The following is a 13,500-nucleotide window of genomic DNA, read 5'->3' as shown; positions in this document are numbered from 1 at the left end:
CATAGTTAGAAGTATTTCCAAGTTTTAAAATACCTAACCAAACTGGCATTACATAATATTATAATACATAATCTCCATGTAAACTCTTCGTCAGGCTTGGTAGCTCAGTGGTATAGTGTGTGGTTTGTAAGCTCAAAGTACGTACGTGGTTAAAATCTTGTCACTGGTGATATATTTTTTTTTTTTTACTTATTTAATTACTTTATATTATAATAATATTATACAATAACAATGTTGAATCAACTCAATAAGGTTAAGATGTGTTTGTAGTAAGTATTTTCAGACTGTTTTCAGTCTTTAAGCAAAAACAAATATATAAACATATACTTAGTGTTATGATATGTGTTTAAAATGTTTCAGTTTCATATATTAGTAATGCCATAGAAGTATAACTTCACACGTGTACGAAAACTTTATAGTATTAACTATTTAGTGATTTTTTTTTTATATGGGCATTATTTTATTAAAATTCCTTGTCAAAAATCAAGTCCAAATCCGGGCTTTAAGAATTTTTTCTTTGTAATCTGAAATGTTGAATCAGCTTATTAAGGATAAGGTTTGTTTGTGGGAAGTATCTACATACTTATTTCTGTCATTTAAACAAAAACAAATAGTACTATTAAATGTGTTTTAAAATTTTTCATATTATTCTGTTGTAATGTATCTATTGGACTACAACTTTTAGTTTGAAAAATACCAAAGATAGATCCATGTTAGAATACTTTAGAGAGCCAAAAATATGTTAAATACTTTGACGTCATGTTCGTCCCAACACAATTTTCATAGCTAATAAATTATAGTTATTTATAAGTCGCAGTTATATTTTGTTATGACTATTCAAGTTTACATAATTTATTCCAAGATTATTTCACTACCATAAAGTTTACTTTGGCACACCAATATGCTTATTACATTCTCTGATGTTTGTGAAACATGCATGTGTGCATGTTGCCATATGTAGGTCCGCCATCTTGGACGATTTTGACTTGTAGCTATAGCAGTTTCTGCATGCATGTGCATAGAACTTTTAATCTGTCAAATGTCTGTTATGTAATGCACACTTATTTAATTTCATTCTGGTGCATACTGAAGTTTTACCGTCAATGCACCTAAAGAAGTAGTATAACTTTAAAAATTGCAGGCAGTGATAATTCCGGTCACATGTACATCATTGAGGCATTTATATGTGATGCATTTGGTACTCCTGTTGTTCGCTAGACTTGAGAAATTAATAGTATCATCGTGTTAAACAGAATTATAATTAGGTTTTTTAAAAAAGGGAAAAAAATTTTTACAGTTTTCTCTTCAGATGAATAATTTTCTTATATTTATCACTCTTGGCATTATTTTAAAGAATCATATGTTATTTGCAACATGAGAACACATGAATTTGCTCATTACCGAGGTTGGATGTCTACACATAATAGGGAGTACTGAAAGTCTCTTTCACATTTTTTTTTAGAGTAATTAAACATTGGACTTTTTGTACTGTGTGAATTATTGCCTATACATGTATAAAAAATATTTTTTGATGTAGTAACGTTATGTTTGTTGGGTTTAAGTACAACATTCTTCTTCTTTAAACTTTAACCTTTTTTAAAATATGTAAGGTTCTTAGGCAACTTTTCTGTGCCTTAAGTACTAAAGTATAGTCACAGTGTGATTATAGTATTAAGAAGGATGGCGTGGTGATAACTGGTCAGAATACTCGCGTTCTGCCGAGGCCGTCACGACTGGTTCGAACCCGAACTTTTCGCAAGGGAAAATATAGCGTACATACATTTAGGTCAGCTGGTTGGTATTCTTGTTTTTACCACCCTGCATTTCATCCCCATTGACCCCCAACATTTGAAAGTATCTTGGAAGTTATCTTAATTCTGATTCCTGGCATCCTAGTGAGGTCAGGGCTAGAGCTAGAGGGCTTGATTTACTTTGATACGAAAACTACTGTATGGGCGCCACAGTATGAAGGGCACACGGACCTGTCGGAGACTACTTTCGAGGCGTGACATCACCCATGTTAGAGCGAGATTCGGACCCTCTAAATTTTGCACACTAACTGCCAAGACCTGGCCCGCTCTTGGCGTTGGGCACGCGGTGGGCTCTCAGGGCGTCCCACAAGCCACCATGCACGTGGGCACAAGAAGAAAGGAACGCCATTTAAATTACATGTCTATATCTATTAAGAAGTTACACACTCTCTTATAATATTAAGAAGTTACACACTCTCTTATAAATCGTCCTTTAAACATTTAAAAAGTCAGAGGCAAAAATCAGTTCCATTTATGTTGTGTTGTGGTCCACCCACACACGTGTCCACACAAGATTTCGTAAGGGTGATTAAATACTCACGTAGAGTAATAAGAATAATTATTTAAACAGCTGGCCTACTGAGAGTAGCCCCAAGGAGAAACATAAAAAGATTTAAAGACTTAAGAACATGAACAGAAAACTACTTATTCAAGCAGTGAGGTCTCCAGGGTGCTCCGGGCTACATGGCGTCTCTCACACCGAACCAAACTACCGTTACGTTTTTTATGATTACATGCCAAAGGTTATTAAAAACTAGACACACAACACACTAGTACAATTATTGTGTGCTTTCTCACGGCTAGAATAATTACAACATGTAGTAATTTATAAATTAATATTTAAACAAAGTCTAGCTTCGGCCGAACTCGGGTCCATCTCGGGAATGTCCAATGCCAACTTTGTTTTGTGTAAAATTAAATGTAAGATTTATTAAACAAAACCCTCCCGGCCGATTTGCCATGCCGCACAATGCTTAGTATAAAAAATAAAGGTTTACATTTTAATTTATAATTATATAAGGGGACGGAGTACTAAAGTTACGGCACCCTCTTACGGGAGTCTGTGGTGCGCCGTTCAAACACATGTCACACAGCACACGCACACATACGTTCAGCGGTGCAAATGCCAGGAAGGAGTGGTTAGGGATGCAATGGGACCGCAAAGGGAGCGGAGTCTGACCAGGCTTAAAGGGGCAAAGCCCTGGTCGACATCACTAGCTAAATCTGTCCTTGGGCATAAAATAAAATTTATCTGTCCGTTGTGAAAATGAACAACTGCACATTGATACAGTGTGGTGTTTTGTAGTCTGTCGAGTTTCTACTTGAGCAGTGTCGCAGAATAGGCATCACTGAGGCAGAAGCAAAGTGACGCTGTGTGTTTATTCACCTTCTAGCGAGCAACACCTGGGAGATGATTACTCGGTGATGGAGGCTGCCCCGTACATGGAGGAAGTTCTCGTCAGCAAGTTGCTGTTCACTGCGTACGGCAAGTCGTCACTGAAGGTAGTCCAGCATTGCTTACAGGTTCTACTCCAGAAAACACTGTTTGTGTAGGTATTCATTAACTGAACCAGGGACTGGATTTGAAACATTTCTTGGCGCCAAACTTTGATCTGATATTTTTTGGTGGTGCTGGTGCTAACATTTGCTACGTTATAAAAGGATTCCACCTTTTAATTATGTATTTTGCAAGTTTAAAGGCTACCTGGTTACTCACGCATTTTGAAAGATTTTGAAATGGGCGGATTAATTTAAACAGCTATCCTCGAGTACTTTAATACGTTGTAAAATGTTGTTACCAAGTATTTGACATCTAAAATATACAAATGTGAATTGGTTTGCCCGCCACGTAAAACTAAACTTTCTGAGATATAAGACTTTTTTTGGTAATTATAATCATAGTTGGTTGTAAGGTGCCTAAGGTGTAATTGAAAATGATAAAAATAACAAACATTTTAATCTTATAAGAAGTTATGTTCCACTTAGGTAGCTGTATTTCAAATGTTACTGTACTGTTATACTTCCATTTTCTATTTTATACACATTTCTGTGGAGTAGGCTAATAGTACTTGTGCTTCATGATACGCTGGTCTCCAAGGTATACATATCTCTTTGGTGTTACAGAGTCAGTGATAAGCAAAAATATATGTTTAGGATAATAATCAATAAACACACTGTATTTAAATAATAATGTAATAATTTATAATTTGTAGGTAAGTAATGCAAATAAGTAATTTTTGTGGGAACATAACCTCACTTATATAAATAGACTTGAAATAATTTATACACACAATTTATATCACCAATATTTACAATAAATTTTTTTTTTTAATTATATGGACCAGTATTCAATATCATTCACTAAAATAGGTACCAGGTTGTTACGGGGGCCGTAGTCTCTGATGTTTAATAACTGAGTTTTTGATGCGTGCTCGGGTTTTATGGGCGCCACCGTGCCATGTGCACGGACCTATGTGAGACTCTTTATCAGGGTCGTGACGTCGCCCATGTGAGGCGTGATTTTAATTCCCCCCTGAAAACAACCTAGCTAATTCCTGCCCGCTCTCAGCGTCGGGCACGCTATCCCCTACGCAGTGGGATCTCAGGCGTCCCACATGTCGTCACACTCCACGTGGTCACACATATTTAAAAGGATGAAATAATACGGTTAGATTTACACACCTGATTTATTCGGCCAACTCCACTCACACACGTACACGATTAAACTGCATAAAACGCCCGCAGCACGAATCGGTTTAGTGTAGTGACCCACCACGTGGTCACATCTCGAATTACGTATTACATTAGGAAAAAGACTGATATTGGTCGCAAGATAATTAATTAAACAGTACCCCGGCCGAGAGGAGCTCCGAGTACTAAATGAAAACGATTTGGAAAAGAATTAACATGGAACAGAATTACTTTTCGGTGAAAACAAGCGGTGAGGTTCCCCGGAGTGCTGAAGCGTCTGCTCTCAGTCGTTGATGGCGGAAGACTGGGGTGAGCTCATGGCTCGGCTAGACTAACTTGGCGTCCTCCCGCCGAAACAATTGCCGTTGAAGATATTTCTGAATACGTGCCACGGGAAACTAAAGTAACATGAAAAGGATGATTGAAAAATTATGTGACATTTTCTGAATAATAAAAAAGGATAATACATATTACAATTATTAAGAATTACATTTAAATATTGTCTGGCTTCGGCTTCCGTCGGGAATGTCCGGAAAAGCTATTATATTTCAATACACTATTTTAATTAAAAGTACATAAAAACCCTCCCGGCCAATCTGCCGTCACGTTGCACTCGGGAAACATTAAAACAAATTACACAATTACATTTAATTATGTTTTAGGGGTGCGGCGCACTGGCTCGACAGCGCCCTCTTGCCGGGCGAGCACACACGCACGCACACGTACGCACGGGTAGGCGGGAGGTCTGAATGGAGGGTGGGTGGTGTTTGGGCGGTGGCATATCGGACTGGACGATGTCAAGGTATATGATAGCACAGATTTTTTTTTATTTGTATGTAGCCTTTTTTTATATTATCAATTAGTCTTTGCTTGCTGTGCATGCATCATATAAATTCACTGCCTTTTCTTCATAACGTGCCTAAAGAAGTATAACATAACCTCACTTATGTATAATTTGTATGTAGCCTGCTTTCATCTGTCAATTTTTTTGCATGCTGCGCATGCATCATAAAAATTCACTCTCATCATTTTTCCATAACATGCCCAAAGAAGTGTAACTTCAAAAATAACATTTCATTAAATTAGAATTTAATTTTTAATTCCCTGTGTATTTATAGTTAGGTACCTGTAAGGTGCCTAAGGCACCCATTGAAAAATGATGAATATAACAAACACTTTAATTTAATATGCATGAAATATTTATTAGAAATTCAATTTATTTTAATATACTGCACTTTAAAATATACAATGATAAAAAATATTTAAAAAAAATTGTTTTTAATGAAGTACCTCTTGAAAAACTAAATTGTGCATTAATTGTCTCTGGTGATTCAATAATCCTCCTTGCTGTTGATTGATTCAATATACACTTCCACTTGACTTGCAACTCTTGGTCGTGACAAAGCCACATACAGTTGGTCGTGTGAAGATATATTTAGCAATGAAATATGAATTTCATTGATACCAACAATAAAGGCAAGACCATTCATCTACATTATGACATTAGTCATTCAAACACAGAATGATATAAGGGAAGATAATGGGCATACATTTGGAAAGATAATGGTCATGTATATGGGAAGATAATGGTCAAACACATAACCATTCACACACAGGATTATACAAATCAACTAACACACAGAATCTTACATTTAAGATAATTAACTCACTGAAGATGTGCAGGAAAATGGCTTACCCAACACCAAGATGTAGTCACAATATTATCTTTGCCACAGACTCGGCAGCAACGCTAGGAGGAACAGGTTAGCAAAGAGGAATGTTAAATTATAGAGCCTACAGTATTATGTGATCATTAAGTCAGTGATGAACATTAACGATACATAAGATAATGTTAACAACTATATAAAGTTGAATAAAATAATGCATCTCATTGGGTTTTTCATAAAAATAACACAAAACCTTTTTGTTTTTAGGCAGAACATGGCAGACTATTTAAAATGATTTACTTACACAGAAGGGCTTATGTGCCTGTTTTACAGAAATGTCCCTAATTATTAGGGGTACATGAATATAGAAATTGCTATAAATGCTAAAGAGATGGTCATTAAAATTCACATAAAATGTAAATTCTTATCAAAGGACCAAATTTTCAATAAATATTTGTTAAAAGTAAAATTTATGGTATACCCTTCTGGCCCTTCAGACCTCTCCTCTCCCCCTCCCCTCTCTCCTTCCATCACTTCCCCTCCACTCTCCTCATCATCCAAGTTTCATCTGTAGAGATCATCTGCTGTGGACAGCCATCTTGTATAACGCCATTGCTGCCATATTGATTCTTACGATGTTAGCTTCTAGGCATCGCTAGTGTCGAATGCAGGTGTCGGCCATGATGAATGATGTCACTCAAAAGTTCTAACTTCCGCCGCCAGGAGATGCATCTGATGCTTTGTTGAGGTTTTAAAATCACATAGCATTTTTAATTTTTGAGTTTCAATGCATTTGAATAACATTGCACTTAAATATTTTATGCCTGAAATTACTGCCTTATGCGTAATAACTATAACAAAGACTTGTGTGTTGGACTAGCATTTATAAACACAAACTCGTGGCATTAACATCGGGCGTGCATTGTGTGCGCAGGTGCTGTGGCAGTTCCTGCAGCACAGCAGCCGCTGGGTGCTGGGCCAGCTCAGGGTGCTGGGGGAGGGGGAGGCCCCCGCCCCTCACCCCCCGGCCATCCCCGCCGCCACCTGCCGCCCCGCCTCCTGCCCTCTCCTGCACACGGCCTTCCACGTGGGCGGCCAGCGCTTCGACCAGGTGCGGCGTTACACACAGTGCTGTCGGGTCTTCCATTCGAGCTCACGTTCAGCGTGAGAGCTTAGCGGGATGGAAGTCTCACTAGCACAAATATACCCATGGGTAATTGGGCCTCTTATGAATGTCATTGTGTTTATTTTTCTAGCTCATATAGTTTTTGAGAAAAATGGTTTAGATAATAGACAACCCAACATGTACATTATCAATCATCTTAAGGCCAGTTCAAGTTCAGGCACCAAAACTGGTACCTATGTATAGTATTCTCATGGCAGGCCAATATCATGACATACATTATTTAAAATATTTGCTATGGGGCCATGTCACCATGTTTACCTCACATTATGTTTTTTATATATTTGTTTTGTATCTTTAACGCTCTTATATCCAAAATTATTTATGGTACTTAGTTTATTTATAAATTTGTACGTCAGTGAAATTCCACTTTAAGAAATATAATGGTAGTTATTATTGTATGTAGGTAGTTTTTTGTTGTTTATTTTAAATCATTTTTTGTTAATGTTTGCAAGCATAAAGCTAGTCTCTCCATTTTTTTTTAACTATGGTAACATTTTATTTATAGAAGAAAAAAAATCAGTAAATAAATTACAGATGTTACCACATTATTCAAAATATGATAACAATTTTTAAAATAACATGAGACAAAAAATTTGTTTGTAATTCCCTTGTTTTTGTACACTTAACTTCATTGGAGGTCTACAATTATTCATAATAGTTATTGAAGAAATAATTGCCTTTACAAGTTTTTGCTTCCTCTTTCTACTGATTGTGCACGGTTTTTCCAAATGGCATGTATCGTATGTAATTGTTATTTATCGTGAGAAACATTCACAAATATTATTTGTAAGTTATAACAGCACTAATGTGTGCTCTGTTACGAGATTCTATGACTACATAAGAGGGGGTCGATGCTTATCCGACAATTTTCAGGAGTCTTGCATGGATAGTTTTTTGACTAATAGACATTTATGGAAAAAGCAAAACTTTTGTATTTTAAGAAATGAAAAATGTTGCCATTATACTTAATGTTATTCTAATGTTGGGGTGTTCCCATTCTGGAAAGTCAAAGAATTTACTTGAAATCCTGGAAAAGTTATGGAAATTTCCTAGGGATAATAATTGGAAGGGGAAAATGTCATGATTTAGTCTGCCATGACCCATACTGTGAAAGAATTTTATTTCCATATGGTGTTTTAGCGCATAGCCATTCACACTATAAAATGGCATGTCCAAGATTCTGTTGAAAATACAGAAATTGGAGAGAAAACTGGGTCTGCTGTGGGGATGGTGGAGACTGAATTTTTTTAAAATTTTTTCCGAAAATTGCAAAATAGGACAATTATATATAAAAATTTTAGCCATGGAAATTTGAAATTTTTGTTTTAAGACATGTCAGGGAAATTTAATTACATATTTGTGTGAATACCCTTATATAAACAATAAACCAATTCGACAAACAACCATTTTCAATTGTTAAGATGTTAAGTCGAGGAACTAGTCAACTTGGTATGTTGCCATCTTTACCGAATGTACATTAGAGTGTGGAACTGAAAGAGATTGTGCAGTGGCAAGGCACTGGACTCTCATTTCGAAGGACTGAGGTGTGAATGCCAGTCCAGCCGTCCTGATTTTTTGTTTCCCACAGTTTCACCTAAATCTCACCAGACCACGGTCAGCTCCTTCTCGAACATATCTGAATTTATTTTTGAGTGTTAACATTCTCGAATGACCTCGCTGTCTGCGAGATGTACATCCCAGTTCATGAAAAAATAATTTAAATATGTATAAAACAATTTTTCTTATCTTAATTTAAATTTAATATGTTAAAGGTTAGTGATGCTACCATTTGTAATTTTTTTTTATAAACAGGTATGTACATGATTATCTTTATTGTTGTTACATATTTATGAAACTTATTTTTGTTTATCTGTTAGTTGCCTGCTTTGTTTTCTTGTGTATGTGTTATTATAGTATTGTCCTATTCGTTTTGTTTCATGTGGTTGTTTTGTCTATGTAATTTTTTATGTTTATCGTGCCTACCACCCATGGCCTTATGCCGTCGGTAGGCATGTAACAAATCGGTAAATAAATAAATAAATGAAAGTTATTTTTTTTCAAAATCTGAATTAAAATATGTAGAGGAGAGCCAGAGAGGGCAGGGATGTGCGAGCCGGGGTCTCGTGCCCACAGCTGCTGGCCGGCACGTGGGCCCCGGACTGGGGCCAGCTCCTCTGCACGCCCCTGGGACTCGCCACGGACCAGTTCTGGTCGCAGCTGTCGCGCAGGGCCGAGTTCCGGGAGCCGGCCGAGCGGCTGAGCGAGCACGACGCCACCGTCGTGGCCGCCCTGTCGTCGCTCTTCGCGTCCGCACCTCCGACCCCGGGACGATCGCGCTGCCACCTCTAGGTGGTGACGGCCAGTCACGGTAACCTAGCTAGTCTCCTTAGTGTCAGCGACAAGTACGCCACCTCTTTTCTTTATTTCATAACGTTATTCCATTTTAATTAGCTAGTGTTAGAAAATCATTACAAGCAATAAACTGACAATTGTTTCCGACTCAAGGCGGGCACTTCCACCACTCCTTCCAGATATGCGCCCTTAAGGGTAGATCAGGAGTCGGCTTACAGAACAGTTTGAAAACTTCGAGAGCAAGTAAAATTGAGACTAAACTATCATGGATTTACTACCCCCCACTTGATTGGGAAGGTGTTAGAGCCTTAGCCCCCTGCCTCACTCAGCTAACCAGACAGTTGGCTGTGTCCTGAGCCCTTAGACCTTATCAACACTGCTGGCGCTCACGGTTGTTATCCATAGCATTGAAAAGTACAATTTACGAACTGAAACGTTGATGTTTCTGTGTGTAGCTGTTGGGTAGTGACATTCTGGTAGCGTGGCGGGCCTAAAGTAGTCCGCTGGAGCATGTGTTGGTCACCACTGCACTGCACAATTCCTAATTAGGGACCGGAAAGTTTTACGTTCTTTGACCTCTAGGTTGGCCGCCACTGTGTTTAATACTGAGTAAATGCCCCCTGCTCCTCACTTGAGAGATTTATAAATGGGTTGCTTCTGATTTGGAACTTCTTTTGTTGAAGGTTTCTCATTGGCTTGAAGTCCTTACAGAAGCAAGACAAAGGTAATGTTTTAATTTTTGCCTGTCTCAAATGAAATGAAACTGTGAATTTTTCCAACGTCGAATTATGACATGTTTTATCGTAAAAAAATATTTCCTGAGAAACTACCTGTTAATGCCTCATTTTTTTTTGTTCTTTTTAAATTATTGTTTTCTTTAAAAACTATGTATTTATATCAGTATTAAAAAATTCTTATAAATGTGTGATGTGTTGTCAATTTATATTGCTTTTTCTTCATTTATGACTTTTCTGGAAGATGCTTATACATCTACATGTAACAGTAATTTTGGTTTGCTTTGCAGAAACCAAATGCTTCTCACTGTGGGAAATGTGTGAACTTGTAAATGTCAACCTCTCATGTTATTTATGGGAATGATGTAGAAATTAATGACACATATTTTGACAGTATTGACAAAGCTGAGTGAACATAACAAAAAGCCAGTTTTCTATATTGTTTGTATATCTTGTCAGGTATTTCACTCAATCCTATTCATGTGTGGGCCTTTACAGTGGCACTATGGCTATACAATCGAACCTCAATAGTACATATTTGAAGGGACCATAAACTTGTCACTTTTCTATAACAAGGTTTGTATTGACCCAGTTATTACAAATTTTAATGACATTTTTTATATAATTTTTAAGTTAAATTTAAATATAGTTAAATATATTTTTACATAGTACATACATGCATAACACACCTAAGAAAATAGAACATACTCCAAAGAACCTTGCACAATTTTATACAGCACGAGATTGGGGATTGTAAAATAAAATTTTAGGGTGGCTACACATGTTTATATGTGTCAAAAAATATTTTGTACTGTACTACTTTTTAAATAAATGATTTAAGACAGAAGAATAAAGAAAAGGTATAGAAACTGCCCACAAAAAGACATACCATCATTTCAGAAGAATATGTACTTTCTAAGCTTATTTCTCCAACAAATAAACCAAAGCAATGAATGGCATGTCTTTATTTGAAACTCCACATTGTTCTTTACATTATTCCGAGATATTTGTATTAACCATGCTTCAATACATGTAATAATTTAACTTAGGAACAAAAACAATGTGGTATTACATAATAACCATACTTTGGTACGGAACACATTACATATCAATTAATATAACACATACATAATTTCTAAGGACTGTGAAAACACTTTATTAATGAGAGTTTTGTGTTAACAAGGTTTTTATTAATGAGGTTTCACTGTAGGTCTGAAAACACTCTGTATAGGCACAGTATGCAGGTGCTGGTACACAGATACATAGTAATAAACGTGGACGCTCTAATGTGGACAAGATGTACTGGAAAAAATGTACACCAGAGAAACTATACATCACCTCAGAACAGCAATGTTTTGGAATACAGTATTCAATGTTTAGTAAATAAAGAAATATGAATTTACAATAGCTACAAAAATGCTTTAGGAAGATAAAAAATTAGTATGAGTCATATTTTTCCCATTAGTTATCTGCTTTTTTTCAATAATGGTATAAAATTATTACAAAATGTTTTGAAATATGACATGAGTCTGCAAATAATGTTAGGTATTATTATCATATATTCTGGCATGGAAAATAACATTGCATATAAGACAAAGTCAGCATTTTGTCATTAAATATTGGAAAATAAATTTGTACCTTCATATAAGATGGTATGAAAGTAGCACAATCTTGCTTATCCAAATCCAGTCTGTACATATTTTTGGATTTCTTTATGTGACGAAATAGAGATAAAGACGGTGTCATTGACAGTCATAATGGTTGGTAAGGGAGGACGAATAGGGTGAAGTATTTTTCTTGCCCACTGTGCACTTGCAGAACAATGAAGCGAAGGGTTGGTGCCAGCAAGTTTATAAACAATAGGGAATTATGCATAAAATTACTTTGCTTTTAGATCCTGTATCATAGAAAAGAGACCATAGGATCATAGATCAAAGCATTACAGATTCAGAGCACCAGCATGTGGAGGTTGTGTGAATATGATATTAAAAAATAGGCTCAAGCTAGGAAATTTACTTTAAAAATAGCTCTTTTTTTACATCTTTCATACAACATAAGTACCACTGTTAGTAAATTCCATGCACTATTAAATTATCACAAACAATACTCTCTCTCATAGCAGCTTTAAGAGACCCAACTACCCATAGGTATATTTGTGCTAGTGAGATGGAATGATAAGTGCAATGTTTTATGGTGTTTCTAACCCGGTATCACCTCTTTATGTCCCTATATAGGAGAACTATGAAAGTTGAACAAAAACTTTTACATTATATGGTGGAGATTCTGCCAATAGGCTTCGTAGACATACTGCAATGCATTCATAGGCATTGATAATGTTCTGCCGTCAAAATACTGAACAATGACAACATGTCCGCCGCTCCGCGATGCGGAAACTAGACAGCACGGATCTACTTCACTGTAATTCTTTAAATTATCACCATATTGTCACAAAGTGATAATAAAAATAATTAATATTCAATGCACAGGATTTGTTTAAACTTTTTAACTAGCATATTCTTAGTTGGACTTAACATATTTACACGCTCGTGGACTCATAATTATAATATTATGTGTTGATTGAGTTAATCAAATAATAATTCGGTGACAAATAATCAACAATGTCAAACTAAAGACTGAAGAGCATTATAACAGCAAAAGTTATTTTAGTTACATAGCTAAAACAATACTCATACCACTGTTTAACAATATTGATTTACACAAGTAATAAAAATAATACATACTTGAAAGAACACCATTTTCCTGCGAATATGGCCCGTGGACCGGTGCATAACTATATAAGCTCAAACACGTTGTGTTGCCCTCAGCCCAAATACTCCCTACAGTCGGGTGCAGGGACGTTGGAACGTTTTCATGAGTGGGGGGGGGGGGGGGGGGGGGGGAAGATGTATCACACGTACCTCTGTCCTAGAGTGGGGGGTCCGGGGGCCCTCACCCGGAAAAATTTGGAATTTTAGATGCCAAATTGTGCTATTTAATGAGTTTTCCGAACCAAAATATTAAATATACCATTCCAAGAATTTGATGACGTAGTATGTATT

At 36.5% G+C, this 13,500-nt stretch overlaps 1 protein-coding gene across 6 annotated transcripts in view; it reads left to right on the top strand.

The window, feature by feature from the left end:
• Positions 1-10,544, top strand: part of LOC134533250 (uncharacterized) — a 91,126-nt gene extending 80,582 nt beyond the window's left edge. For 5 of the 6 annotated variants that reach the window (XM_063370675.1, XM_063370678.1, XM_063370677.1 and 2 more), the window contains exons 13-15: positions 3,206-3,314; positions 7,104-7,280; positions 9,489-10,544. In XM_063370675.1, the coding sequence (XP_063226745.1) occupies positions 3,206-3,314; positions 7,104-7,280; positions 9,489-9,704 (502 nt within the window). In that variant the 3' untranslated portion in view covers positions 9,705-10,544. Of the gene's footprint in view, positions 1-3,205; positions 3,315-5,164; positions 5,305-7,103; positions 7,281-9,488 lie in introns of those variants that run through there. The other variant, XR_010075277.1, reaches the window with a different exon arrangement.
• Positions 10,545-13,500: the final 2,956 nt, after the last annotated feature.

The sequence above is a fragment of the Bacillus rossius genome, chromosome 6 (assembly GCF_032445375.1).
Source record: "Bacillus rossius redtenbacheri isolate Brsri chromosome 6, Brsri_v3, whole genome shotgun sequence".
NCBI classification, from domain to species: Eukaryota; Metazoa; Arthropoda; class Insecta; order Phasmatodea; family Bacillidae; genus Bacillus; species Bacillus rossius.
Note: the sequence above shows the minus strand (reverse complement) of the source record. Positions and strands in the feature narration are given on the sequence as shown.